This window comes from Mobula hypostoma, chromosome 30, assembly GCF_963921235.1.
Source record: "Mobula hypostoma chromosome 30, sMobHyp1.1, whole genome shotgun sequence".
NCBI classification, from domain to species: Eukaryota; Metazoa; Chordata; class Chondrichthyes; order Myliobatiformes; family Myliobatidae; genus Mobula; species Mobula hypostoma.
The window spans coordinates 3,266,488-3,291,765 of record NC_086126.1 but is presented as its reverse complement, the minus strand read 5'-3'; the positions used below and the strand labels follow the sequence as shown (position 1 = coordinate 3,291,765).

Genomic DNA, 25,278 nt, shown 5'->3' with positions numbered 1-25,278 from the left:
ACCTCGCCCTCTGTCTCCGCTCTCTCTCTCACGGGTTCTGTCCCCCCTCCCCTCCTCTCGTTTTTTATTTCGGTTTGTTTTGCGCAATTGCCCCCCTCCAGTCGAGGGCCTGGGCTGAACGAGCGCCTGCGTTTACTTCAGGAAGGAGGGAAGGCAAAAGATATAAAGGGGAGGGGAGAGGGTTGTTTTTGCAAACCGCCCAATTCCCACCCACTTCCTTAATCTTGTTGCAAATTTTTTTTCCCCCAGCAATTTAAAATTCCCTTTTTAAAGCTCCCTGTGTGATTTGAATTATAAATACATTTCGCAGTCTGTAAGGCTGTTATTTGCGGAGCCGCGGAGTCCCCGGGGAGGGGGAAGAAGGGGTTTTAATTATTTTTTTTTGAAGCATTAAAACGAGCGTACAGGGATTTTTTAGGATTGGAAATGGCTGTTCCTAGGAGCGAGGCTACACCAGTGTAATCCGGAGCAGAGGCGGAGAGGGTGAGTAGACGGAGGATTTTGGAAAGGAGGTCGCGGGAGAGGGAGTTCTCCCGTAGTTCTGGGCTCCTGAAGGCCAGCTTGGCTCTGTACCTGCTCCCTCCCCCTCTCCCAGCCTCGGTAGATTTTTCCAGACCCTGTCCCCTTCTGGCCCGGCAGCTAGATAGCGCTTCATCGCGGTAATCGCTCGTGGGAGCGATCATTCAGGGACTTCACCCCCCCGCCGTCCCATTCCGGTTTCCACCGGTTGGAGGAAGAAATGGACAAATACCTTCCCCTCTCGTCCCCGTTCCCCTCCCGTTTTCCTTCCTTCCTCTCTCCTCGAGGATCGACCATGGTATCTGGTGTCAAGGGGTAACCCTGGGTTGTGGGGAACTGTGGAGGGGTTGGGGGGGGGGAACAGAAATCTTCCCCGTTGAGCATCTGGCCCAGGGAGAGGAAAGTTGGTGGGGGTGGGGGGGGGGGTGGTCTCGTCTCCGGCTGGCCCGCTGGACGGGAAGCCTAATCCTCCCCTGTAATTTCAACCCTGTGTGTCTGTTAGAGAGATAGAGTGTGTGTATGCATTCAAGAATGTGTGTGTAGCTATGTATCACATGACGTGCGTGTGTTTTTAAAAATTAGCCTTGTCACACGTATATCAAAATGTGCAGGCAAATGTGTTACTTTTGGCGTCAAAGACCAACGACAGTTGGCGGGATGTGCTGGGGGGGCAGCCCGTAAGTGTCCCGCTAAGCATCTCCACAGTTTGCTGACTCTAACCGGGTGCGTCTCCGGGCTGTGGGAGGAAACTGGAGCACCTGGAGGAAACCCACGCGGTCACGGGGAGGGAGCGTACAAACTCCTCACTGTGTGTGTGTGTGTGTGTAGGGATCTTCAAATTGCTGTCTGTCTCTCCCCTAACTCCTGGAACTAGGTATCGTTGGGGTTTAAACCATTGCTGGTGACACCCGCGGGCTGCTCCCCTCCCCCCCGTGACACCCGCGGTCTGCCCCCTTCCCCCAGTGCAGTCACAGACTGTGTTGGTCGCTGATCCAAACAATGCCTTCCGCTAAATGCTGCAGGACCTTCGCTGTCCCATCATTCATTCCTCAGGGCCGAGGGGGGTTAAAAAATGTTAATAAATGTCCGTTCAGAAATTGGACGGCAGAAGGGAAGAAGCTGTTCCTGAATCGCTGAGTGTGTGTCTTCAGGCTTCTGTACCTCCTCCCTGATGGTAGCAATAAGAAGAGGGCATGTCCTGGGTGATGGGGGTCCGTAATGATGGACGCTGCCTTTCTGAGGCATCGCTCCTTGAAGATGTCCTGGATACTACGGAGGCCGGTGCCCATGATGGAGCTGAGTGAGTTTACAACTCTCTGCAGCTTCTTTCGGTCCTGTGCAGTAGCCCCTCCATACCAGACAGTGATGCAGCCTGTCAGAATGCTCTCCACTGTACAACTATAGAAGTTTTTGAGTGTATTTGTTGACATGCCAAATCCCTTCAAACTCCTAATAGAGTATAGCCGCTGTCTTGCCTTCTTTATAACTACTTCAATATGTTGGGACCAGGTTAGATCCTCAGAGATCTTGACACCCAGGAACTTGAAACTGCTCACCCTCTCCACTTCTGATCCCTCTGTGAGGATTGGTATGTGTTCCTTCATCTTACCCTTCCTGAAGTCCACAATCAGCTCTTTGGTCTTACTGACGTTGAGTGCCAGGTTGTTGCTGTGGCACCACTCCACTCCACGAGCTGGTAGATCTCGCTCCCGTACGCCCTCTCGTCACCACCTGAGAATCTTCCAGCAGTGGTGTGTTGTCAGCAAATTTATAGATGGCATCTGAGCTGTGCCGAGCTCAAAGGAACACATCTGGGATGAAAGGAATGAGCCTTCGGACAAAATCCCAGTGGAGGTAGAAGTGGGCTTGAAGCCTTTTCACTGTACCTCAGTACATATAATAACAATCATCTGATTCCAATCCCTGAGTAATTATGCCATGGACAGTCCCAATCCCGGGTTGGCCACCAGGGCTAGAAACCCCATCCCATTAAGACCCAGAGCTACGAAAGGCTAACAGAAGCTACAAAGACCTCACCCCTGGGAGAAGAAGGATCTTCGAAGTCGGGCTACACCAGTGGGCAACTTGAAGGACTATCGTATACAACCTGAAATTCTTACTCTTCACAGACTTCCAGGAAACGGAGGGGAAAAAAAAACCGAGGAATGAATGACAGGGAAATGTTTGGAACCCTGACACCCACCTCCCACACACAAGCAGCAACAAAGCATCAACCCTTCCGTCTCCCCGAACCCCAACTTGTTCCAGCAAAAAGCATCAACCCACCACCCACCAAGCAACAGCAAAGCCCCCAGACACCACAGTCCAGAGTCTGTCAAAAACCACTGCCCATCCCAACCCTTTGAAGACTCTCACTGTAAGACCACAAGACACAGGAGCAGAATTGGGCCATTTGGCCCATCGAGTTTGCTCCCCCATTTCATCATGGCTGATCCATTTTCCCTCTCAGCCCCAATCTCCTGCCTTCTCCCCGTATCCCTTCATGCCCTGACCAATCAAGAATCTATCAACCTCTGCCTTAAATATACCCAATGATTTGGCCACTACATCTGCCTGTAGCAACGAATTCCCCAGATTCACGACTCTCTGGCTAAAGAAATTCCTCCTCGTCTCCATTCTAAAAGGATGTCCCTCTATTCTGAGGCTGTGTCCTCTGGTCCTAGACTCCCTCACTATAGGAAACATCCTCTCCACATCCACTCTATCTGTGTCCTCTGGTCCTAGACTCCCCCACTATAGGAAACATCCTCTCCACATCCACTCTATCTGTGTCCTCTGGTCCTAGACTCCCCCACTGTAGGAAACATCCTCTCCACATCCACTCTATCTGTGTCCTCTGGTCCTTGACAGGAAACAACCTCTCCACATCCTCTCTATCTGTGTCCTCTGGTCTTTGACTCCCCCACTGTAGGAAACATCCTCTCCACATCCACTCTATCTGTGCCCTCCGGTCCTAGACTCCCCCACTATAGAAACATCCTCTCCACATTCACTCTATTTGTGTCCTCCGGTCCAAGATTCCCCCACTATAGGAAACATCCTCTCCACATCCACTCTATCTGTGTCCTCTGGTCCTAGACTACCCCACTATAGGAAACATCCTCTCCACACCCACTGTATCTGTGTCCTCTGGTCCTAGGCTCCCCCACTGTAGGAAACATCCTCTCCACATCCACTCTGTCTGTGTCCTCTGGTCCTAGACTCTCCCACTATAGGAAACATCCTCTCCACATCCAATCTATCTGTGTCCTCTGGTCCTAGACTCCCCCACTATAGGAAACATCCTCTCCACATCCACTCTATCTGTGTCCTCTGGTCCTAGACTCCCCCACTATAGGAAACATCCTCTCCACATCCACTCTTTTGAGGCCTTTCACCATTCGATAGGTTTCAATGAGGTTCCCCCCTCATTGTTCTGAATTCCAGTGAATGCAGGCCCAGAATCTGTAAGGGGTGGGGGGAGATATCAATTCTGCCACAGTGAGTTGGGAGGGGGGCCAACAGCTCGCTGTTTTGATGTCACACTCTGAAACGTTGCTTATTTTGTTTCCCCCAACTCGAGAATCAGCAGCCCCTCTCTTTCCATCGAGCAGTCGCTCAAGGGCGGAGGCCTCCTGCCATGTCTCCGTACCACTAGCTGGTCTCCCCGTTAGTGAATGTGTGTCTTCAGGCTCCTGTACCTCCTCCCTGAGGGTAGCGATGAGGAGAGGGCATGTCCTGGGTGATGGATGCTGTCTCCTTGAGGCCCCAACTTTGAAAGACGCCTGGAGGGTGTGGAGGATTGGGACTGTGATGGAGCCTACGACCCTCTGTGGCCTGGTTCCGATCTTGTGCATTGGAGGCACAGACCAAGAGCTGGTAAAGGGGACTTGAGTAGATGGCCAGTACAGATAGAATGGGCCGAGTGGCCTGTTGGTGGGCAGATAACCAGAGCACATGGCAAAGATCAAAAACCGGAAGACCGCCATGTCTGCCGAGTGGTAGTAACAATCTCCACCTCGCTGATAATCAACTCTGGCGCACCTCGGGGATGTGTAGTTGGCCCACTCTCAGCAGCCGTGTCTGTGGGGCTGGGCACTGCTCAAATACCATCTGTAAATTTGCTGACCATACAACCACTGTTGGCAGATTCTCAGGTGGTGAGGAGAGGGCGTACAGGAGCGAGATACACCAGCTGGTGGAGTGGTGTCGCACCCACAACCTGGCACTCAGCGTCAGTAAGACCAAAGAGCTGATTGTGGACTTCAGAAAGTCAAGGGAACACACACCAATCCTCATAGAGGGATCAGAAGTGGAGAGAGTGAGCAGTTTCGAGTTCCTGGGTGTCAAGATCTCTGAGGATCTAACCTGGTCCCAACATCCCGATGCAGTTACAATGAAGGCCCGACAGTGGCTATACTTCAATAGGAGTTTGAGGAGATTTGGTTTGTCACCAAAGACACCTGACAAATTTCTACAGATGTACTGTGGAGAGCATTCTGACTGGCTGATCACTGTCTGATATGGGGCGGGGCGGGGGGGGAGTGGGAGGCTACTGCACAGGGTCGAAGTAAACTGCAGAGAGTTGTAAACTCAGTCAGCTCCATCACGGGCACCGGCCTCCGTAGTATCCAGGACATCTTCAAGGAGCGATGCCTCAGAAAGGTGACGTCCATCATTAAGGTCCCCCATCACCCAGGACATGTTCTGATCTCATTGCTACCATCAGTGGGGAGGTACGGAAGCCTGAAGACACACACTCAACGATTCAGGAACAGCTTCTTCCCCTCCGCCGTCCGATTTCTGAATGGACATTGAACCCATGAACACTACCTCACTGCTTTTTCATTTCTGTTTTTGCACTACTTAATTTAACTATTTTGAAAAAGTGTGTGTGTGTGTATAGACACTTTAATCCAGTTTTTTCTGTACTCTTATGTATTGCAATCTACTGCTGTCGCAAAGTTGACAAATTCCGTGACATGCCAGTGATATTCAGCCCGGTTCTGTTTCAAAAAAAAACCTGCAGATGCCGTTAGTCCGAAACGAAACCAGAGAACACAGAGTGGAAGAGGGAAATAAAACTGGGTGAGGCAGCATCTGTGCAGAGGGAAACGGGGTCATTGTTTTAGGTCACAGACTCCTGAGGTTGCTCCTGATCACCTGTGGTTGAATTATTGGATTTTGTAACAGTCTTGCATAAGATACCACACCAGAAGTTGTTAACAAGCATACTAGTGATTGGTCAATATCATCATGTGCCTTGTCATATGATAGCATCATTATGTGCTGTGTCGTATGACATCATCATCATGTGACGTGGGCGATCATGGTCTTTCCATGACCATGATTGTTCTTGGCAGTGTTTTTTCTGCAGAAGTGGTTTGCCATTTGTTGTCTTCTGGGCAGTGTCTTTACAAGGAGCTGGGAACCGAAGTGACAGGGTTGAGGATGAGGTAGTTGGTTTACAAACAGAGGCAATGTGTAGTAAGACTACTAGCAAGGAGAGGCTGATGATTTTGCAGTCGACAGGATGAGCTGTAGCATAAAAGGTGGACAAAATCAAAAAGGATGAATGGGGGTCTGAAGGTGTTAATACTGGAATGTGTGCAGTATACAGGATACGGGAGATGAACTTTCTGCACAGTTACAGATCGGCAGGTATGGTGTGGGCATCACTGAATCGTGGCTGATAGAAGATTATAGCTGGGAGCTTAATGTCCAAAGATGCACATTGTATTGAGATGACGGGCAGGTAGGCAGTTGGGCATGGTGTCAGTAGCTTCTCTGCTGTCAGTCATTTAAGTCCCGGGTGGAGACTCAGGAATACTGTCACACTCAGATGGGGAAGGATTCTTCATTGCTGTTTCTGTAACAATTTTGTTTGACTGGCCCGGGGGTGTTAGTCCTGAACCTGGCAGACTGGTGGACCAGTCTTAGACTGGCCTCTACCCTTTGACCCTGTTTGGTGTGGGTGACCCTACCAACACAGAATAGTACAGCACATTACAGGCCCTTCGGCCCATAATGTTGTGCCGACCATCAAACCCTGCCTCCCATACACCCCCCCCACCTTAAATTCCTCCATATACCTGTCTAGTAGTCTCTTAAACTTCACTAGTGTATCTGCCTCCACCACTGACTCAGCCAGTGCATTCCACACACCAACCACTCTCCGAGTAAAAAACCTTCCTCTAATATCCCCCTTGAACTTCCCACCCCTTACCTTAAAGCCATGTCCTCTTGTATTGAACAGTGGTGCCCTGGGGAAGAGATGTTGGCTATCCACTCTATCTATTCCTCTTATTATCTTGTACATCTCTATCATGTCTCCTCTCATCCTCCTTCTCTCCAAAGAGTAAAGCCCTAGCTCCCTTAATCTCTGATCATAATGCATACTTTCTAAACCAGGCAGCACCCTGGTAAATCTCCTCTGTACCCTTTCCAATGCTTCCACATCCTTCCTATAGTGAGGTGACCAGAACTGGACACAGTACTCCAAGTGTGGCCTAACCAGAGTTTTATAGAGCTACATCATTACATCGCGACTCTTAAACTCTATCCCTCGACTTATGAAAGCTAACACCCCACAAGCTTTCTTAATTCCCCTATCGAGAGCCAAAGCACAAAGTCCTGACTCCAGCCAGCACAGCTCTCTGGCTAACGGAGGCAGGCAAGCCTCCAAACCCTACCACAAGGCTGTGGTCCACTTGGAGTGTAATTCATTGTACCCCTTAATTAATAAATAAAATCCAAAGACTTTTCAATTTTCATGGTCGGTATTCAAAGTATGCAGATTACAAAAAATTATCTGAAGTTTTGGCATTTTAAAGGCCGTGTTTTTTTTAAAAAAAGGTAATTCCTGCTCAGGACAGTGGTCAGTCCGCACAGCTGTAAAAAAAAATGAGAACGATTGTTGCTTCTCATCTCTGTACTAAAGGGATGTCCCTGTGTTCCTGGGCTCCACAGACTCTCGGTTAAAGGCTCCTCGGCGTAACAAAGGTGGGAACTGCCACTCTGCTCTGAGGCTGTGCCCACTGGTCGGAGACATACCCACTGTAAGGAGCATCTCCTCTACGTCTGCTCTGTCCAGACCTTTCAATATTCATTAGGTTTCAATGAGATTCTTCCCCCCCCCCAATCATTCCTGTGAACTCCACCCAGTCCAAAGCCATCAGACGCTCCTCATGCGTTAACCCTTTCATTCCCAACATCATTACAGTGGGCCTCCTCCGGACCCTCTCCAAGGCCAGCGTGTCCTTTCTTAGGACGGTTCACAAAGCTCCCAAGTGTGTCTGACCAGTGCCGGCGTTACATCCTTGCTTTTCATTCTGGCCCTCTTGAAGCGAACGCTAGCTTGCCGTCCTCACCGTCGACTCAACCTGCAAGTTAACCTTCAGGGAATCCTGCACGAGTGCTCCCAAATCCCTTTGCACCTGTGATTCCCGAATGTTGCCTCCCGTTTCGGAAGTAGTCTCTGCCTTTATTCCTTCTGCCAAAGTGCACGACCAAACACTGTATCCCATCTGCTACTTGTTTGCTCATTCTCCCAATTTCTCGTAAGTCTTTCTGCAGACTCTCTTCGCCCTCAACGCGAACAAACTTTGTATCGTTCTCAAGCTTGAACAAAAAGCCATCGATTCCGTCATTCAAGTCATTGACATATAATGTGAAAAGAAGCGGTCCCAACTCCTGCAGAACTCCACGAGAGTTACATAGGAGGTTTCGAGGGGAACTCAGGGTAGTTACAAATGTCCCGGGGAGGGTCCCGGTACTTGCAGGGGGTGTGTTGGTACTGATATTGCTGAATGCCCCTTCTCTCCTGTGACACGTTGCAGGTGGGATCGAGATGGGGGCCTTCCTGGACCGCCCGAAGACGGAGAAGCTGAACGAGCGCGGGGAGGGGAACGGACTGCGCTACGGGCTGTGCAGTATGCAGGGCTGGCGAGTGGACATGGAGGATGCCCACTCGGCCATGCCCGAGCTGGGCGACCGGCTGAAGAACTGGTCCTTCTTCGCCATCTACGACGGGCACGCGGGCTCGGGCGTGGCCCGCTACTGCGCCCAGCACCTCCTGCACCACATCACCGGCAGCCGCGAGTTCACAGGTGGGAGACGGTGACCCCCTCCCCCCCCATGGTCCTTACTCTCCCTCCCATCCGCTCCTCTCGTCCCTCTTCCCTCCAAAACTCCTCCTGCATCTCCATTGCCTCGAGCCCCCCCCCCCCACCTGCCGTTAAACGGCAGACTGCCTCCGCTTGTCAAACCCCCCTTGAGTGTCCCTCCGGCTCTAGTCCCTCGAGGTTGCTTCTCGCCTCCCTCCTCCCCGGATCTCCGCGCTCTCCCCTCAGGTGCGTTGGGCCCTGACCGTACGTATATACAACCAAACGAAACCACGTTCCTCTGGAGCGCAGAGCACCCACGAAGCGCACGTAGAAAACACAGAAAATAGGTGCAGGAGTAGGCCATTCGCCCCTTCGAGCCTGCACCGCCATTCAGTATGATCATGACTGATCATCCAACTCAGAACCCTGTACCTGCCTTCCCTCCATACCCCCGATCCCTTTAGCCACAAGGGCCATATCTAACTCCCTCTTAAATATAGCCAATGAACTGGCCTCAACTGTTTCCTGTGGCAGAGAATTCCACAGATTCACCACTCTCTGTGTGAAGAAGTTTTTCCTAATCTCGGTCCTAAAAGGCTTCCCCTTTATCCTCAAACTGTGACCCCTCGTTCTGGACTTCCCCAACATCGGGAACAATCTTCCTGCATCTAGCCTGTCCAATCCCTTTAGAATCTTATACGTTTCAATCAGATCCCCCCTCAATCTTCTAAATTCCAGAGAGTATAAGCCCAGTTCATCCAGTCTTTCATCATATGAAAGTCCTGCTATCCCAGGAATCAATCTGACATACACAGACCGCGCAAATCGAAATACCTCCACAAATCAGATTATGAATTTTAAATTGAAAACACAAGTAGCGGATAGGACAGACGAGCGATAAGCAGCTCTCTGTCCCAGTGACGAGACCTCACCCACCCACCCCCCCATCGCTGATCTTCGCTCTTCTCCAGGGCTGTTGGAGGGGCGCCTGGACACGCCGGCTGCAGTGGAGAGCGTGCGCCGCGCCATCCGCACCGGCTTCCTGAACATCGACGAGCGGATGCGCAGCGACTCGGCGCTGGCCGACAACGACATGGACCGGAGCGGCTCCACAGCGGTGGCCCTGCTGGTCTCCCCCACCCACGTCTACCTCATCAACTGCGGGGACTCGAGGGGCGTGCTACAGCGGGGCAGCTCCGAGCACTTCTGCACCGAGGACCACAAGCCCTGTAACCCGCGCGAGAAGGAGAGGATCCAGCGGGCGGGGGGCAGCGTCATGGTGCAGCGCGTGAACGGCTCGCTGGCCGTCTCCCGTGCCCTGGGCGACTACGACTACAAGTGCGTCGACGGCAAGGGCCCCACCGAGCAGCTGGTGTCGCCCGAGCCGGAGGTGATGGTGATCGAGCGCTCCCCGCAGGACGAGTTCGCCGTGTTGGCCTGCGACGGCATCTGGGACGTCATGACCAACGAGGAGCTGTGCGCCTTCGTCCGGTCGCGGCTCGAGATCACCGACAACCTGGAGCTCATCTGTAACATGGTGGCGGACACCTGCCTGTACAAGGTGAGCGGGCGGGTTTTTGCTTGCTACGCCGCGCTAGCGGTCTGGAGTCAACGATCCCCGCCTAAGCCGGTACCCGTTAGCGGGCGGCCAGGTGGCACAGCGCCAGTGGCAGCCCGGGTCCAATTCCCCACCGCGGCCTGTGATGAGTTTGCACGCTGTCCCTGCCACCGCGCGGATTTCCCCCAGGTGCTCCAGTTTCCTCCCACAGTACAAAGGCTGGAGTGGGTGCGTTGTGGGTGTGCCATATTGGCACACGTGCGGGCTGCCCTCTCCCCCCAGCACATTCTCGGCCCCTGTGGGTCACTGGTGCGAATCGACGCACTTCACTGCATTCGACCCGTGTCCCCCTAGACCAGGGGTTTCCAAACTGGGGTCTACAGACCCCTTGCTTAATGGTTTTGGTCTGTGGCATTAAAACAAAAAGTTCGGGAAACCCTGCTCTAAACTTCTCCTATCCACGTACCTGTCCAATTATTCCTCCGGATAAGTGCTTCTTAAATGATACTATCGTATCTGTCTTAACCACTTCCTCTGACAGTTGGTTCCAGATGCTGACCACTAGTTGACATTTAAAACTTCGATAGACTTCTGTAGATGTGCGGGGGAGAGTGTGTTGACTGGCTGCATCACAGCCTGGTATGGAAACCCCGACGCCCTCAAACGGCAAATCCTACAAAAGGTGGTGGATACGGCCCAGTCCATCACGGGTAAAGCCCTCCCCACCATTGAGCACATCTACAGGGAGCGTTGTCACAGGAAAGCAGCGTCCATCATCAGGGACCCCCACCACCCAGACCAAGCTCTCTTCTCACTGCTACCGTCAGGTAGAAGGTCCAGGAGCCTCAGGACTCGCACCACCAGGTTCAGGAACAGTTACTAACCCCTCAACCGTCAGGCTCTTGAACAGAAGTGGACAACTACACTCACTTGCCCATCCGTTGAGATGCTCCCACAACCAATGATCTCACTTTAAGGACTCTTTATTTCTTGTTGTCGTTATTTATTGCTAATTATTTATATTTGCATTTGCACGGTCTGTTGTCTTCTGCATTCTTTCATTGATGCTGTGATAGTTACAACAGATTTGTTGAGTGTGCCCTCAGGAAAGTGAATCTTGGGGTTGTTTATGGTGACCTATATCTACTTTGTTAATAAAATTTACTTTGGACTTTGAACCCTCTGGGTGCAGAAGTTGCCCCTTAAGCTCTTATTAAATCTCTTCCCCCTCACCTCAGATCTGTGTCCTCCATTTGGTGATTCTCTAATCCTGGGAAAAACACTGCGTGTATTCACCCTATCTGTGTCCCTCATGGTTCTACACCCCTCTATAAGGTCATTCCCTCAGTCCCTACACCCTATCTGTGTCCCTCATGGTTCTACACCCCTCTATAAGGTCATTCCCTCAGTCCCAACACCCTATCTGTGTCCCTCATGGTTCTACACACCTCTATAAGGTCACCCCTCAGTTCCCTACACCCTATCTGTGTCCCTCATGGTTCTACACACCTCTATAATGTCACCCCTCAGTCCCCTACACCCTATCTGTGTCCCTCATGGTTCTATACACCTCTATAAGGTCACCCCTCAGTCCCCTACACCCTATCTGTGTCCCTCATGGTTCTATACACCTCTATAAGGTCATTCCCTCAGTCTCCTACACCCTATCTGTGTCCCTCATGGTTCTATACACTTCTATAAGGTCACCTCTCAGTCCCCTACACCCTATCTGTGTCCCTCATGGTTCTACACACCTCTATAAGGTCACCCCTCAGTCCCCTACACCCTATCTGTGTCCCTCATGGTTCTACACACCTCTATAATGTCACCCCTCAGTCCCCTACACCCTATCTGGGTCCCTCATGGTTCTACACACCTCTATAAGGTCACCCCTCAGTCCCCTACACCCTATCTGTGTCCCTCATGGTTCTATACACTTCTATAAGGTCACCTCTCAGTCCCCTACACCCTATCTCTGTCCCTCATGGTTCTACACACCTCTATAAGGTCACCCCTCAGTCTCCTACACCCTATCTGTGTCCCTCATGGTTCTACACACCTCTATAAGGTCATTCCTCAGTCCCCTACACCCTATCTGTGTCCCTCATGGTTCTATACACTTCTATAAGGTCACCTCTCAGTCCCCTACACCCTATCTGTGTCCCTCATGGTTCTACACACCTCTATAATGTCACCCCTCAGTCCCCTACACCCTATCTGTGTTCCTCGTGGTTCTACACACCTCTATAAGGTCACCCCTCAGTCTCCTGTGCTCCAAGGTATAAAGTCCCAGCCTGCCCAGCCTCTCTCCATAACTCAGTCCCGGCCACATCCTCTCCACTCTCTCCCGCTCAGCGGCATTTTTCCTTTGGCAGGGCGGCCGAGACGGAACGAAATACTCCAAACGTGGCCTGGCCAACGTCTAGCTCGCACCAACCTGGTGTCTGAGCTCCTGTACTCGGTGCCCTGGCCGGTGAAGGCCAGGGTGGCAAATGACACCTTCTCTGCCCTGTCTGGTGGCCCGGCTTTCAGGGTACCATGTCCCTGTGCCCCGAGGTCCCTCTGTTCCACTGCACTCCCCAAGGACAGTCAGACACCTCCAGGGGAGGATACGGGTGCCTCAGAGATCAGCCGAGCACAGTGCAGCAGCAGTTCAAGGGGTCGAATGGCCTGATTCGGCCCTGGTGTTGTGTGGCTCACGTTGTGACCACGCTGCTGACGCGGGGCCCGCTGCTGGTGGCAAGTTACCGCGGGATCCACACCCTCTGACCCGCTTGCACGGCCCTTCGGCCCCTCTGGTCCATGTTGACCCATTTAAACTGCCCACTGCCTGCACCGGGACCACACCCCTCCCGTCCGTGTACCCGTCCAAACTTCTATCAACTGTTGAGCCAAGCCTGTATTCAGCACTTGCACCGGCAGCTCGATCTGCACTCACCGCCCCGAGTGAAGTTCCCCCGTTAGCGTTACTAGCTCCAGGAGAGTTTGTAACACCATAAAACGCAGGAGCAGAATTAGGGCCATTCAGCCCGTCGGTCTCTTATCGCTCTCCACCCCGTTCTCCTGCCTTCTCCCCATAACCTTTGACACCCTGACTAATCGAGAACCCATCAGCCTCTGCTTTAAATATACCCAATGACCTGGCCTCCACAGCCGTCTCTGGCAATGAATTCCACAGATTCACCACTCTCCGGCTAAAGAAATTTCTCCTCATCTCTGTTCTAAATGGATGCCTCTCTATTCTGAGTCTGTTCCCTCTGGTCCTAGTCTCTCCCACCATAGAAAACATCCTCTCCACATCCACTCTATCTGTGTCCTCTGGTCCCAGACTCCCCCATTATAGGAAACATCCTCTCCACATCCACTCTATCTGTGTCCTCTGGTCCCAGACTCCCCCATTATAGGAAACATCCTCTCCACATCCACTCTATCTGTGTCCTCTGATCCTAGACTCCCCCACTATAGGAAACATCCTCTCCACATCCACTCTATCTGTGTCCTCTGGTCATAGACTCCCCCACTATAGGAAACATCCTCTCCACATCCACTCTATCTGTGCCCTCTGGTCCTAGACTCCCCCACTATAGGAAACATCCTTTCCACATCCACTCTATCTGTGCCCTCTGGTCCCAGACTCCCCCACTACAGGAAACATCCTCTCCACATCCACTCTATCTAGGCCTTACATAGGCTTCAATGAGAATCCCTCCTCATTCTTCTAAACTCCAGTGAGGAAAGGCCCGGAGCCACCAAAACATTCCTTGTATGTTAACCCTTTCGTTCCCAGACTCATTCTCCTGAGCCGCCTCCGGACCGTCCCCAAGGCCAGCACATCTGTTCCTAGATAAAGGGCCCAAAACAGCCCTCAGTGTTCCGAGTGTGGTCTGACCGATGCCTTATAAAGCCTCAGCATTCACATCCTGGTTTTGATGTTCTGTTGCTTGGACGTGGTGTTCTGAGCACAAGAAACTCTGCAGGTTGAGCAACACCCACAAAATGTCGAAATATTTGGCAGCCTGCGGCCCGGAGTGTCGACCGTTTATTCATTTCCTACCCTCGTGAGACATGCTCTCTAATGCGAAGGGTAGACGATGGGGTGGGGGGTGGGGGCAAGGGGTTTGTCTTGTTGCCTTGCAGAATCTCTTGCGCTCTGTAATCCAGGTAGATCGCCTCTGCACCCTCAGTAAAGCCTCCCTGTCCTTGCCCCAGTGAGGCAACCAGAACCGAAGAGTCTTCTCACCTCTTCCCCTCACCTTACCTGTCTCCTCCCTCTGGTGTCCTTCCTCCTTCCCTTTCTCCCATGGTCCACTCTCCTCTCCTATCAGATCCCACCTCCTTCAGCCCGTTACCTCTTCCACCAATCACCTCCCAGCTTCTTGCTTTGTACCCTCTCCCAAACCCACCTGGCTGCACCTATCATCTTCCAGCTTGTCCTCCCTCTCCCTCCTTGTTCCAGCCTCTTCCTCCTTCCTTTCCGGCCCCGATGAAGGGTCTCGGCCCGAAACGTTGACCGTTTGTTCATTTCCAAAGACTCTGTCTGACCTGCTGAGTTCCCCTGGCATTTCGTGTGATGTTCTGACAACTCCCTTCAGAGTTCTGAATGGTACAGCACAGGAACAGGCCCTTCAGCCCATCTAGTCTGTGCTGAACCCTTTTTTTAAGATTATTTAACACTCAGTCCTCTTTTATTGTCATTTAGAAATGCATACATGCATTAAGAAATGATACAATGTTTCTCCAGAGTGATATCACAGAAAACAGGTCAAACCAAAGACTAACACTGACAGAATCGTGTAATTATAACATATAGTTACAGCAGTGCAAAGCAATACCATAATCTGATGAAGAACAGACCATGGGCACGGTAAAATAAAGTCTCAAAGTCCCGAGTCGATCGACTCCCGAGTCCCCAATAGCAGGCGGCAAAAGGGAGAAACTCCCTGCCATAAACCTCCAGGCACCAATAACTTGCTGACACCTTGGAAGCATCCGACCACAGCCGACACTGAGTCCGTCCATCCGAAAACTTCGAGCCTCCAACCAGCCTGTCCGATACAGCCTCCCGAGCGCCATCCTCTGCCGAGCACCCTCAACCTAGCCCCGGCCGCTGAAACAAGCAAAGCCGAGGATTTCGGGGCCTTCTGCTCTGGAGATTCTGGTTACCACACAGCGTCAGCGAAGCGGGCATTTCAGAGTTTTCCAGATGTTCCTCCGCACTCTCACGTCCGTCTCCATCAAATCAGAATTGTGCACGGTCCCCTCCTCGACAGATTACAGATGCCCTTCACCGGAGAGGCCGTGCGCGCTGTCGTCGCGTCACCATCTTCTCCTCATTTAAACTGCTTGCTCCCATCAACCAGCACCAGGACCAAAACCTTCCATGGACATATCCAGACTTAAACGTTGAAATCGGGCTCACATGCCCCTCTTGAGTTTCTCACTCCCACCATCCTCTGAGTGAAGAAGTTATTCCCCTTAAACTTTTCACCTTTCACCCTTAACCCAATGACCTCTGGTTGTCGTCCCACCCAACCTCAGTGGAAGAGGCCTGCTTGCATTTAGCTCGATCTATACCCTTGATAATTTTGTCTACCTCTATCAAATCTCCTCTCAATCTTTTAACGTTCCAAGGAATAAAGTCCGTACCTATTCAATCTTTCCTTATAACTCCGGTCCTCCAGACCCGGCAACATCCTTGTAAATTTGCTCTGCACTCTTTCAAACTTATTTACTCCTTTCCTGTAGGTGGGTGACCACAACTGCACACAGCACCCTAAAACAGGCTTCATCATTCTGTTTCCATGCCTCACTGTTTTGTCGTAAACGTTTTGCCTTTGCTCCGCACTGCCACTGTGAGCAAACAGATGGGAATCGGAGGCCCTGAAGTAGGGTCTCAGCCTTCGACTGTTTATTCCTCCCCGTCGGTGACCCCTGACCGGCTGAGTGTTTTGTGTGTGTTGATCAGAATTGGGTTTATTATCACTCGAGCCCAGCGCTGTGTAAAATTCTTGAGCACATACATATCGCCGGGGTGCCTAAGACCACAGACAATAGAATAGGTGCAGGAGTAGGCCATTCGGCCCTTCGAGCCAGCACCGCCATTCACTGTGATCATGGCTGATCATCCACTATCAGTATCCAGTTCCTGCCTTATCCCCATAACCTTTGATTCCGCTATCTTTAAGAGCTCTATCCATCTGTTGTTTGAAAGCATCCAGACAATTGGCCTCCACAGCCTTCTGGGGCAGAGCATTCCACATATCCACAATCCTCTGCGTGAAAAAGTTTTTCCTCAACTCCATTTTAAATGGCCTACCCCTAATTCTTAAACTGTGGCCTCTGGTTCTGGACTCACCCATCAGCAGGAACATGCTTCCTGCCTCCAGCGTGTCCAATCCCTTAATAATCTTGTATGTTTCAATAAGATCCCCTCTCAGCCGTCTAAATTCCAGTGTATACAAGCCCAGTCGCTCCAATCTTTCAACATATGACAGTCCCGCCATCCCGGGAATTAACCTTGTGAACCTACGCTGCACTCCCTCGATAGCAAGAATGTCCTTCCTCAAATTTGGAGACCAGAACCGCACACAGTACTCCAGGTGTGGTCTCACCAGGGCCCTGTACAACTGCAGAAGGACCTCTTAGCTCCTGTACTCAATTCCCCTTGTTATGAAGGCCAGCATGCCATTAGCTTTCTTCACTGCCTGCTGTAGCTGCGTGCTTGCTTTCAGTGACTTTTGGACAATGCTGAATTTGTCAACCTGGACCAGAGATCAAGCTTGTAAATCTGGCGGGAACAAAGGATGTTGGGAATGGCGAGGGTGGATCGCCATGGGAGGGGCATGGGACAGGTCGGGGGGGCAGACACCCCCAGCCCTGAGACGCCAGGCAAGGGCATTTGATTCCAAACAATTGGTTTATTGATCATTACAGACTGTCTCTCTGGTGCTTCCCGCTCCGTCCCCTCTCCCCAACCATGATTCCCCTCTCTCTGCCCCCTTCCCATTCTCAGTCCACAACAGAGACCCAGATCAGAATCAGGTTTATCGTCACTCACACATGTCATGGAATTTGTGTTTGTTTTGTGGCAGCCCTTTGTCTTGGGCTCCCTAGACACATGTACGCGCCTGAGACTCGGGCACAGGACTCCAGGTAGTGACAGCAGTCCGGTGCAGCACGTGAAATGTGCCGTAAATTATTCTGTTTCAGAAAGTAGTGCCAAAACAGTTCACGGGTTCAATGCCTGTACAGAACTCTGATGGCAGAAGCCGTTTCAGACACACTGAGTGTGTGTCTCCAGGCTCCTGTACCTCCTCCCCCGTGGCAGTTCAAGGTAAAAGTCATTATGAAAGTACCTGTAGATTTATTTTCCTGTGGGCATACTCAACAAATCTATAGAATAGTAGCTGCAATGAAAGATGGCCCAACTTGGGCGTTCAACCACAGTGCAAAGACAACAAACTGCGCAAATACAAAAAGAAAGAAATAATGATAAATAAATAAGCAATAAATATCGAGAACAGGAGATGAAGAGTCATTGAAAGTTGTCCTAGGTTGTGGGAACAGTTCAGTGATGGGGTGAATGGAGTTAACCCCTCTGGTTCTGGAGCCTGATGGTTGAGGGGTAATAACTGTTCCTGAACCTGGTGGTGTGAGTCCTGAGGCTCCTGTACCTCCTGCCTGATGGTTGAGGGGTAATAACTGTTCCTGAACCTGGTGGTGTGAGTCCTGAGGCTCCTGTACCTCCTGCCTGATGGTTGAGGGGTAATAACTGTTCCTGAACCTGGTGGTGTGAGACCTGGGGCTCCTGTACCTCCTTCCTGATGGTTGAGGGGTAATAACTGTTCCTGAACCTGGAGGTGTGGGTCCTGAGGCTCCTGTACCTCCTTCCTGATGGTTGAGGGGTAATAACTGTTCCTGAACCTGGTGGTGTGAGACCTGGGGCTCCTGTACTTCCTGCCTGATGGTTGAGGGGTAATAACTGTTCCTGAACCTGGTGGTGTGAGTCCTGAGGCTCCTGTACCTCCTGCCTGATGGTTGAGGGGTAATAACTGTTCCTGAACCTGGTGGTGTGAGACCTGGGGCTCCTGTATCTCCTGCCTGATGGTTGAGGGGTAACAACTGTTCCTGAACCTGGTGGTGTGAGACCTGGGGCTCCTGTACTTCCTGCCTGATGGTTGAGAGGTAATAACTGTTCCTGAACCTGGTGGTGTGAACGTGAGGCTCCTGTACCTCCTTCCTGATGGTAGCAGTGAGAAGAGAGTCTGTCCTGGGTGGTGGGGGTCCCTGAGGATGGATGCTGCTTTCCCGTGACAATGTTTCGTGTCGATGTGCTCAGTAATGGGGAAGGCTTTACCCGTGATGGACTGGGCCGCATCCACAAGTTTTTGTAGGATTTCCGTAACGAGACGGGGTAAAGTCCTGGGATGGTGTGGCTTCTGAAAGGTGGGCACTGCCTTCCTGAGGTAGATGGCCTCGATGACGGGGAGACTGGCGCCCACGCTGGGGCTGGCTGAGTTTGCAACTCTCTGCGGCTTTTCCCAATCCTGTGCCGTTCCAGTCCCAACGTTCTCCAGGGCTCACCTGTGGAGAATTCAGTGACAGACCAGATCTCCTCAAACTCCTCGTGAAACGTAGCTGCTGTCTTTGTAATTGGTGCAGGATAGATCCGCTGGAACCTGAAACAGCTCCCCCTTTTGGTTGTCAGATGGGGTCGTGGTGGGGGTTTGTGGAGAGCAGGGACTGACCGCGGCTTCGCTTCGTTTTCCTCAGGGGAGCCGCGATAACATGAGCATCGAGCTGGTCTGCTTCGAGAATGCACCCAGGCCCTCGGAGGAGGCCAAACGGAGGGAAGCCGAGCTCGACGCCTACCTGGAGGCACGGGTCAAAGGTCAGGAAGCATCCCCGCACGGCGGTCGGCCTGAACCCCTGCCCCTGGGCTCCTAGCACTACTCCCTGACCTCGACACCCCCCCCCCCCCCGACTTGTCCCGTCCTGTCCTGTCCCTCCGGTACTCGACTGTGGTGGGTTTAGCCTCGGGACCCCAGACCGGCGAGAGGAGGGCACAGTGTATCAAGCTGCTGTCTCTCAGCACCAGAGACCTGGGTTTCATCTCCCTCTGTCCCACTCCCCTCTTCCCAAGCTCTGACCCCCTCTCTCCCCTCTCTCCCCTGGCCCCCCCCTCTCTGGTCCCCCCCTCTCTCTCTCTCTCCCCTCTGCCCCTCCCCCTCTCTCCCCTCACCCCTTCTCCAGTTCCCTCCCACACCCAACATGTGGTTTTGTTGGTTTCAGGGTGAGGATTGGAATCTGTTGGGGGGGCCGAGGTGGGGAGATGATTCAGTGAGAACGGGTGGTTGAGGGTTAGCAGGGGTTTGCTGGGTTGAAGGGCCTGTTTCTGTGCTGTGCGTTTGTGTGCGCCCTGGATGTGGCGAAGCCTGGGAGGCGGTCACCGACTTACAGCAGGGAAGCAGGACATTCGGCCCGTCGGGCCATGCTGGCCGAGACGCCCCACACCCACCGCCGTTGGGAAGGGATTATTCCGTTTGATCAGCACGCTCGGAGTTGGAATTCCCACCGGGCCTGCCGTTCCGATGTCACTGCCGGTCTGGAATCGCCGTGGCGTCTGGCGGACGGACATGTGCTTGTGACATTCCCGGGGAGGTTAGAATGTGGCTCCCAGGGTCTGGCGGGTCGGGGGGGGGGAGCGGAGGGTATCGGTGAGGGGTCCCACGCCATGATGTGCCTCCCGAGTACCACAGGTCTCTCTCCTGTTCTCTCTTCCTCCCCCCACCCCCTCCCCGCAGAGCTGGTGACCAACGCCGGGCCGGATGGGCCGCCGGGAATGCTGGACGTCATGCACACCATGCTCATCGAGAATATTCCCAACCTGCCCCCAGGAGGGGGGCTCACCAGCAAGTAAGCAAGTGCCTTGACCCCTTCCTCCCTCCGTCTCCCACCCCCTGTCCTCTTTACCCCTCCCTCCGACCCTCGTCTGCCCCTCTCACACCCTTTTCCCCCCGTCCCCTTCTCCTCCCCCCATCCCCTTCTCCTCCCCCCGTCCCCTTCTCTCCCCCTCATTCCCCTTCTCCGCTCACCCCCTGATCACTCTCGGTCTCCTCGCCTCTCCCCCCCGCCCCCCCCCACGACGTCAGAGTGCTCCGGAGTCAGGGCCGTAGCCGTGGGCAGGGGTGCGTTAGGGTATGGGCGAAGGGTCGTCGCCTTGCCGGCAACACTTCCTCCCGGGTCGGTGGTCCTGGGAGGATAAGACGCAAGTCCCCGGTTGTGCCAGGGGCTGATCGGTGGGCTTCTGTTGTTGAGGTAGGGATGGGGGTCATGCAAAACCCAATGGTCGAAGGGAGGTAGCTGCTCCTGAACCAGGTGGCGTGGGACGTGAGGCTCCTGTACCCCCTGCCCGATGGGACTGTGAGACTGTGATCCCGGGTGGTGGGGATCTCTGACCGTGGATGTTGACCTCTGGAGGTGCTGCCGACGGTGGAGAGGGCCGTACTGGGCTGAGACTGCCACCGTCTCGCATCCCTGCGCGATCGATGCGAGCGGTCGGCACGCTTTCAGCAATACCCCCGCGGACATTTGCATCGTCACAGGCACCCAGACACAGTGAGAGGCTTGTCCTGTGCGCTGTCCATACAGATCGGATGGTTACACAGTGCGCTGAGGGTAGAACAAGGTCATGCAGTGACAGAGCGCAGACGAGAGTGTTACGGTTACCGAGAAGGTGCGGTGCAGGTAGGCAATAAGGCACAGGGGCCGTGACGAGGTGGACTGTGAGGTCAGGGCTCCGATATCGTCGGGGTAGAAGCTGTCCTCGAGCCTGGTGGGACGAGCTTTCAGGCTTTGGTATCTTCTGCCCGATGGGAGGCGGAGAAGGGAGAATGTCTGGGGTGGGGCGGGTCTTTGATTTCGCCGGCTGCAGTGTGGAGTGCAGACAGAGTCACGGAGGGGAGGCTGGTGTGTTTGTGTCCGATGACATTTGAAGACGGGGTGGGGGGAGCTCCCGATGACACCGGTTGGTTTGGGAGGTGGGGGGGAGCGGGCCGTTCTCAACCCTGTCAAATCTTACACTGGCGCCGTCTGGGTTTAACCCTTCGTGCTGTAACCGGGAAAATCCTTCACTTCCTGCTGTTTCAGGCGGAGCGTCATTGAATCTGTCTACAACCAGCTGGTCCCGGAGCAGGCCGATCAGGTAAAGCAAAAAATTAACAACGGCCGTTTAGCATTGTCGTGTACCGTTTAGCTCAGACTTCTAATATACAGAGGCAAATTCAGAGTGAATCAATTTATAGGCACATTCATTATTTGCTTGCATGGGAATTCTGTCTTCACACAAGTATCTGGAAAATAGCTTCGATCTTGTATCTCAAACAAAGCACTCTTATACTTTTTACAGAGAGCGGTAATTAGTCTGCCCCATTCCGTAACATTCCTCTGTTATCTTCATCCTTATCTGGTTCTGACATTTGTTCCTTAGCAGCTCTGTCTTGTTTACCTCTGTCGTCAAAACACAGTTTCCTATCACAAGATACACACAGACCCTTGTAAGCCTCCCATCCAAATCAACAGAGCACCTTGGGATTTCACAGGTTCCGTTTTGTCACATTACATTTTACAAAAGTTACAAATTCATGAAGACTTCGGGGTTACAGGATATATTTCCACAGTGTCTGCGATATATAGAGAAATAATGCGGAAAAATAGGACCTTCGGCCCATCTTGTCCATCCCAAAACCATTTTAACTGCCTACTCCACCAGGACCATAGCTCTCCATGCCCCTCCCATCCACGTACCAATCCAGACTTTGCTTAGATGTTGAAATCAAGCTCATTCCACACTGTCACTTCTCTCCTGAGTGAAGAAATTTCCCGTCGTGTTCCTCTTAAACTTCTCACTTTCACCCTTAACCTATGACCTCTAGCTCTAGGCCCACCCAACCTTAATGGAAAAAGCCTGCTTGCATTTACCCTTTCTATACCCCTCATCGCTTTGTGTACCTCTATCAAATCTCCTCTGTCTTCTATGTTCTGAAGAGTAAAGTCCTCATCTATTCAATCTTTCCTTATAACTCAGGTCCTCCAGATCTGGGAACATCCTTGTAAATTTTCTCTGCACTCTTTCAACCTTATTTACGTATTTCCTGTAGGTAGGTGACCAAAACTGCACACAACACTCCAAATCAGGCCTCATCAATGTCTTTACAACTTCAACATGACAGCCCATCTCCTGTACTCAATACTTTGATTTATGAAGGCTAGTGTGCCAAAAGCTTTCTTTACGACTCTATCCACCTCTGACACCACTTTCAGCGAATTATGTACCTGTATTCCCAGATCCCTTTGTTGCCTTTGTGTCTGTAAAGGGAAATCCTCTCTCTCTCGCTAGCTTGGTGCATTAACATAATGATTACACGTCGAGCGACACGCACAGAATGGTGGAAGAACTCAGCAGGCCAGGCACCATCTATGGAGGGGAATAACAGCCAAAGTTTCAGGCTGTGACCCTTCATCAGGAGTGCAGAGGAAGGGGGAAGAACCCAGAATAAGAGGGTGGGGGACAGTGGGAGGAGTATAAACAGGCAGGTGATAGGGGAGACCAGGTGAGGGGGATGGTGGGTGGGGGAGAGGGGAGATGAAGTGAGACACTGGGAGTTGATAGGTGAGACCAGGTGAGGGGGAAGGTGGGTGGGTGGGGGAGATGGGGGATGAAGTGAGACACTGGGAGTTGATAGGTGAGACCAGGTGAGGGGGAAGGTGGGTGGGTGGGGGAGGGGGGGGGATGAAGTGAGACACTGGGAGGTGATGGGTGAGACCAGGTGAGGGGGAAGGTGGGTGGGGGAGAGGGGGGATGAAGTGAGACACTGGGAGGTGATAGGTGAGACCAGGTGAGGGGGAAGGTGGGTGGGTGGGGGAGAGGGGGGATGAAGTGAGACACTGGGAGGTGATGGGTGAGACCAGGTGAGGGGGAAGGTGGGTGGGGGAGAGGGGGGATGAAGTGAGACACTGGCAGGTGATAGGTGAGACCAGGTGAGGGGGAAGGTGGATGGGTGGGGGAGAGGGGAGATGAAGTGAGACACTGGGAGTTGATAGGTGAGACCAGGTGAGGGGGAAGGTGGGTGGGTGGGGGAGAGGGGGGGATGAAGTGAGACACTGGGAGGTGATGGGTGAGACCAGGTGAGGGGGAAGGTGGGTGGGGGAGAGGGGGGATGAAGTGAGACACTGGGAGGTGATAGGTGAGACCAGGTGAGGGGGAAGGTGGGTGGGTGGGGGAGAGGGGGGATGAAGTGAGACACGGGGGGGTGATAGGTGAGACCAGGTGAGGGGGAAGGTGGGTGGGTGGGGGAGAGGGGGATGAAGTGAGACACTGGGAGGTGATAGGTGAGACCAGGTGAGGGGGAAGGTGGGTGGGTGGGGGAGAGGGTGGATGAAGTGAGACACTGGGAGGTGATGGGTGAGACCAGGTGAGGGGGAAGGTGGGTGGGGGAGAGGGGGGATGAAGTGAGACACTGGGAGGTGATAGGTGAGACCAGGTGAGGGGGAAGGTGGGTGGGTGGGGGAGAGGGGGGGATGAAGTGAGACACTGGGAGGTGATAGGTGAGACCAGGTGAGGGGGAAGGTGGGTGGGTGGGGGAGAGGGGGGATGAAGTGAGACACTGGGGGGTGATAGGTGAGACCAGGTGAGGGGGAAGGTGGGTTGGTGGGGGAGAGGGGGGGATGAAGTGAGACACTGGGAGGTGATGGGTGAGACCAGGTGAGGGGGAAGGTGGGTGGGTGGGGGAGAGGGGGATGAAGTGAGACACAGGGAGGTGACGGGTGAGACCAGGTGAGGGAGAAGGTGGGTGGGGGAGAGGGGGGATGAAGTGAGACACTGGGAGGTGATAGGTGAGACCAGGTAGAGTAAGAAGCTGGGTTGTGATTGGTGAAAGAGGCAAAGGGCTGAAGAAGAAGGAATCTGATAGGAGAGGAGAGTGGACGAAGGGAAGAAGGGGAACCAGTTGGAAGTGATGGGCCTGTGAGGAGAAGAGAAGGAGTACTTGAGCACCACGGACAGAGGGAGGGGTGGCTGCTCCAGCCTGCTTCCTGACAAGGGGATGGGTTGAAGTTGGGAGGGTCTGAGGGGGAGGAATTCCCCTCAACGTCCTGGCTGGAGTTTGGAGCACACTGCCTGAGGTGATGGAGGCTGAGGCTCGTCTTTATAGTTTTGTGACAAACCCCCGAAGCATGGTGGGCCCCCAACCCTTTTCATGCCACGGACCCCTACTGTTAACCGAGGGGTCCGTGGACCCCAGTTTGGGCAGCCCTGAGTTAGAGGGACATGGTGGACCAGTGAGCCAGGCCGGCCAGCAATCCCCCCGTCCAGCCCTGGCCTAATCACAGGACGATTGACAATGACCAATTAATCTGCTGACCGGTGCGTCTTCGGACTGTGGGAGGAAACCCACGCGGTCACGGGGAGACAGTGGGCAGCGGCGGGAATTGGACTCCGAATCTCCCTGCTGACGTGCTGAATCTGAAATCGGAGATCCTGGGGGACGGGGTGACCCGACGTGGGCCGGGGGGGTGGGGGTCCCCGCGTCCCGTGCCGTAAACGGTCTCCGTTTTCCCCCCGCAGGAGCTGGAAGATGCAGGCGGCTCGTTGTAACGGGCGGTGCCGGTGGATTGGCGTGGGAGGCGCCCGACAGTCTCAGCCCGGATCTCGAGGAGACGCGTGTGTGCGTGTGCGTGTGTGTAGAAGAGAATCCCACGCCATATTTATGAAGCGTCTCCCCTTCGCCGGTCACCCCTGTGATAGCCCCTTTCGCATCATCGCTGTTCGCCTCTGCTCGTTCCTCAAGTCACCTCCCCCCCTCCCCGAGTCCACCACCCCCAGCCCCCGCTCCCCACCCTCCCATCCGATGGAATTCCACTCACGTTGGACCCTCCGGGGCTGTGCGAAGGGCTTTTCGCTTAATAATTGTTTACCTAGTTTTTAAAGAAAAACTTTCGGCCCTGACCTGTACTGCACTAACTCTTGCACAGTGTTAACACCCCGACGGTGGGGTCCGGGCTGGCGCTTGGCGGGGGGGCGGGGGGGGGAGTCACCGC

At 53.3% G+C, this 25,278-nt stretch overlaps 1 protein-coding gene across 1 annotated transcript; it reads left to right on the top strand.

The window, feature by feature from the left end:
• On the top strand, window positions 1-25,278 carry LOC134339590 (protein phosphatase 1B-like). Its single transcript, XM_063036219.1, has 7 exons — window positions 1-483; window positions 8,358-8,627; window positions 9,596-10,185; window positions 18,955-19,072; window positions 19,986-20,097; window positions 21,331-21,385; window positions 24,806-25,278. Exons 2-7 carry the CDS (start codon window positions 8,369-8,371, stop codon window positions 24,833-24,835), a joined length of 1,164 nt encoding a protein of 387 aa, XP_062892289.1. The 5' UTR covers window positions 1-483; window positions 8,358-8,368; the 3' UTR covers window positions 24,836-25,278.

What these genes read in the sequence shown, in the direction of transcription:
- LOC134339590 (XM_063036219.1), top strand. Translation starts at nt 8,369, where the DNA reads ATGGGGGCCTTCCTGGACCGCCCGAAGACGGAGAAGCTGAACGAGCGC. An exon ending in CGGACACCTGCCTGTACAAG is followed by an intron (nt 10,186 to 18,954) that starts GTGAGCGGGCGG and finishes CGTTTTCCTCAG; the next exon opens with GGGAGCCGCGATAACATGAG. An exon ending in CCTGGAGGCACGGGTCAAAG is followed by an intron (nt 19,073 to 19,985) that starts GTCAGGAAGCAT and finishes CCCTCCCCGCAG; the next exon opens with AGCTGGTGACCAACGCCGGG.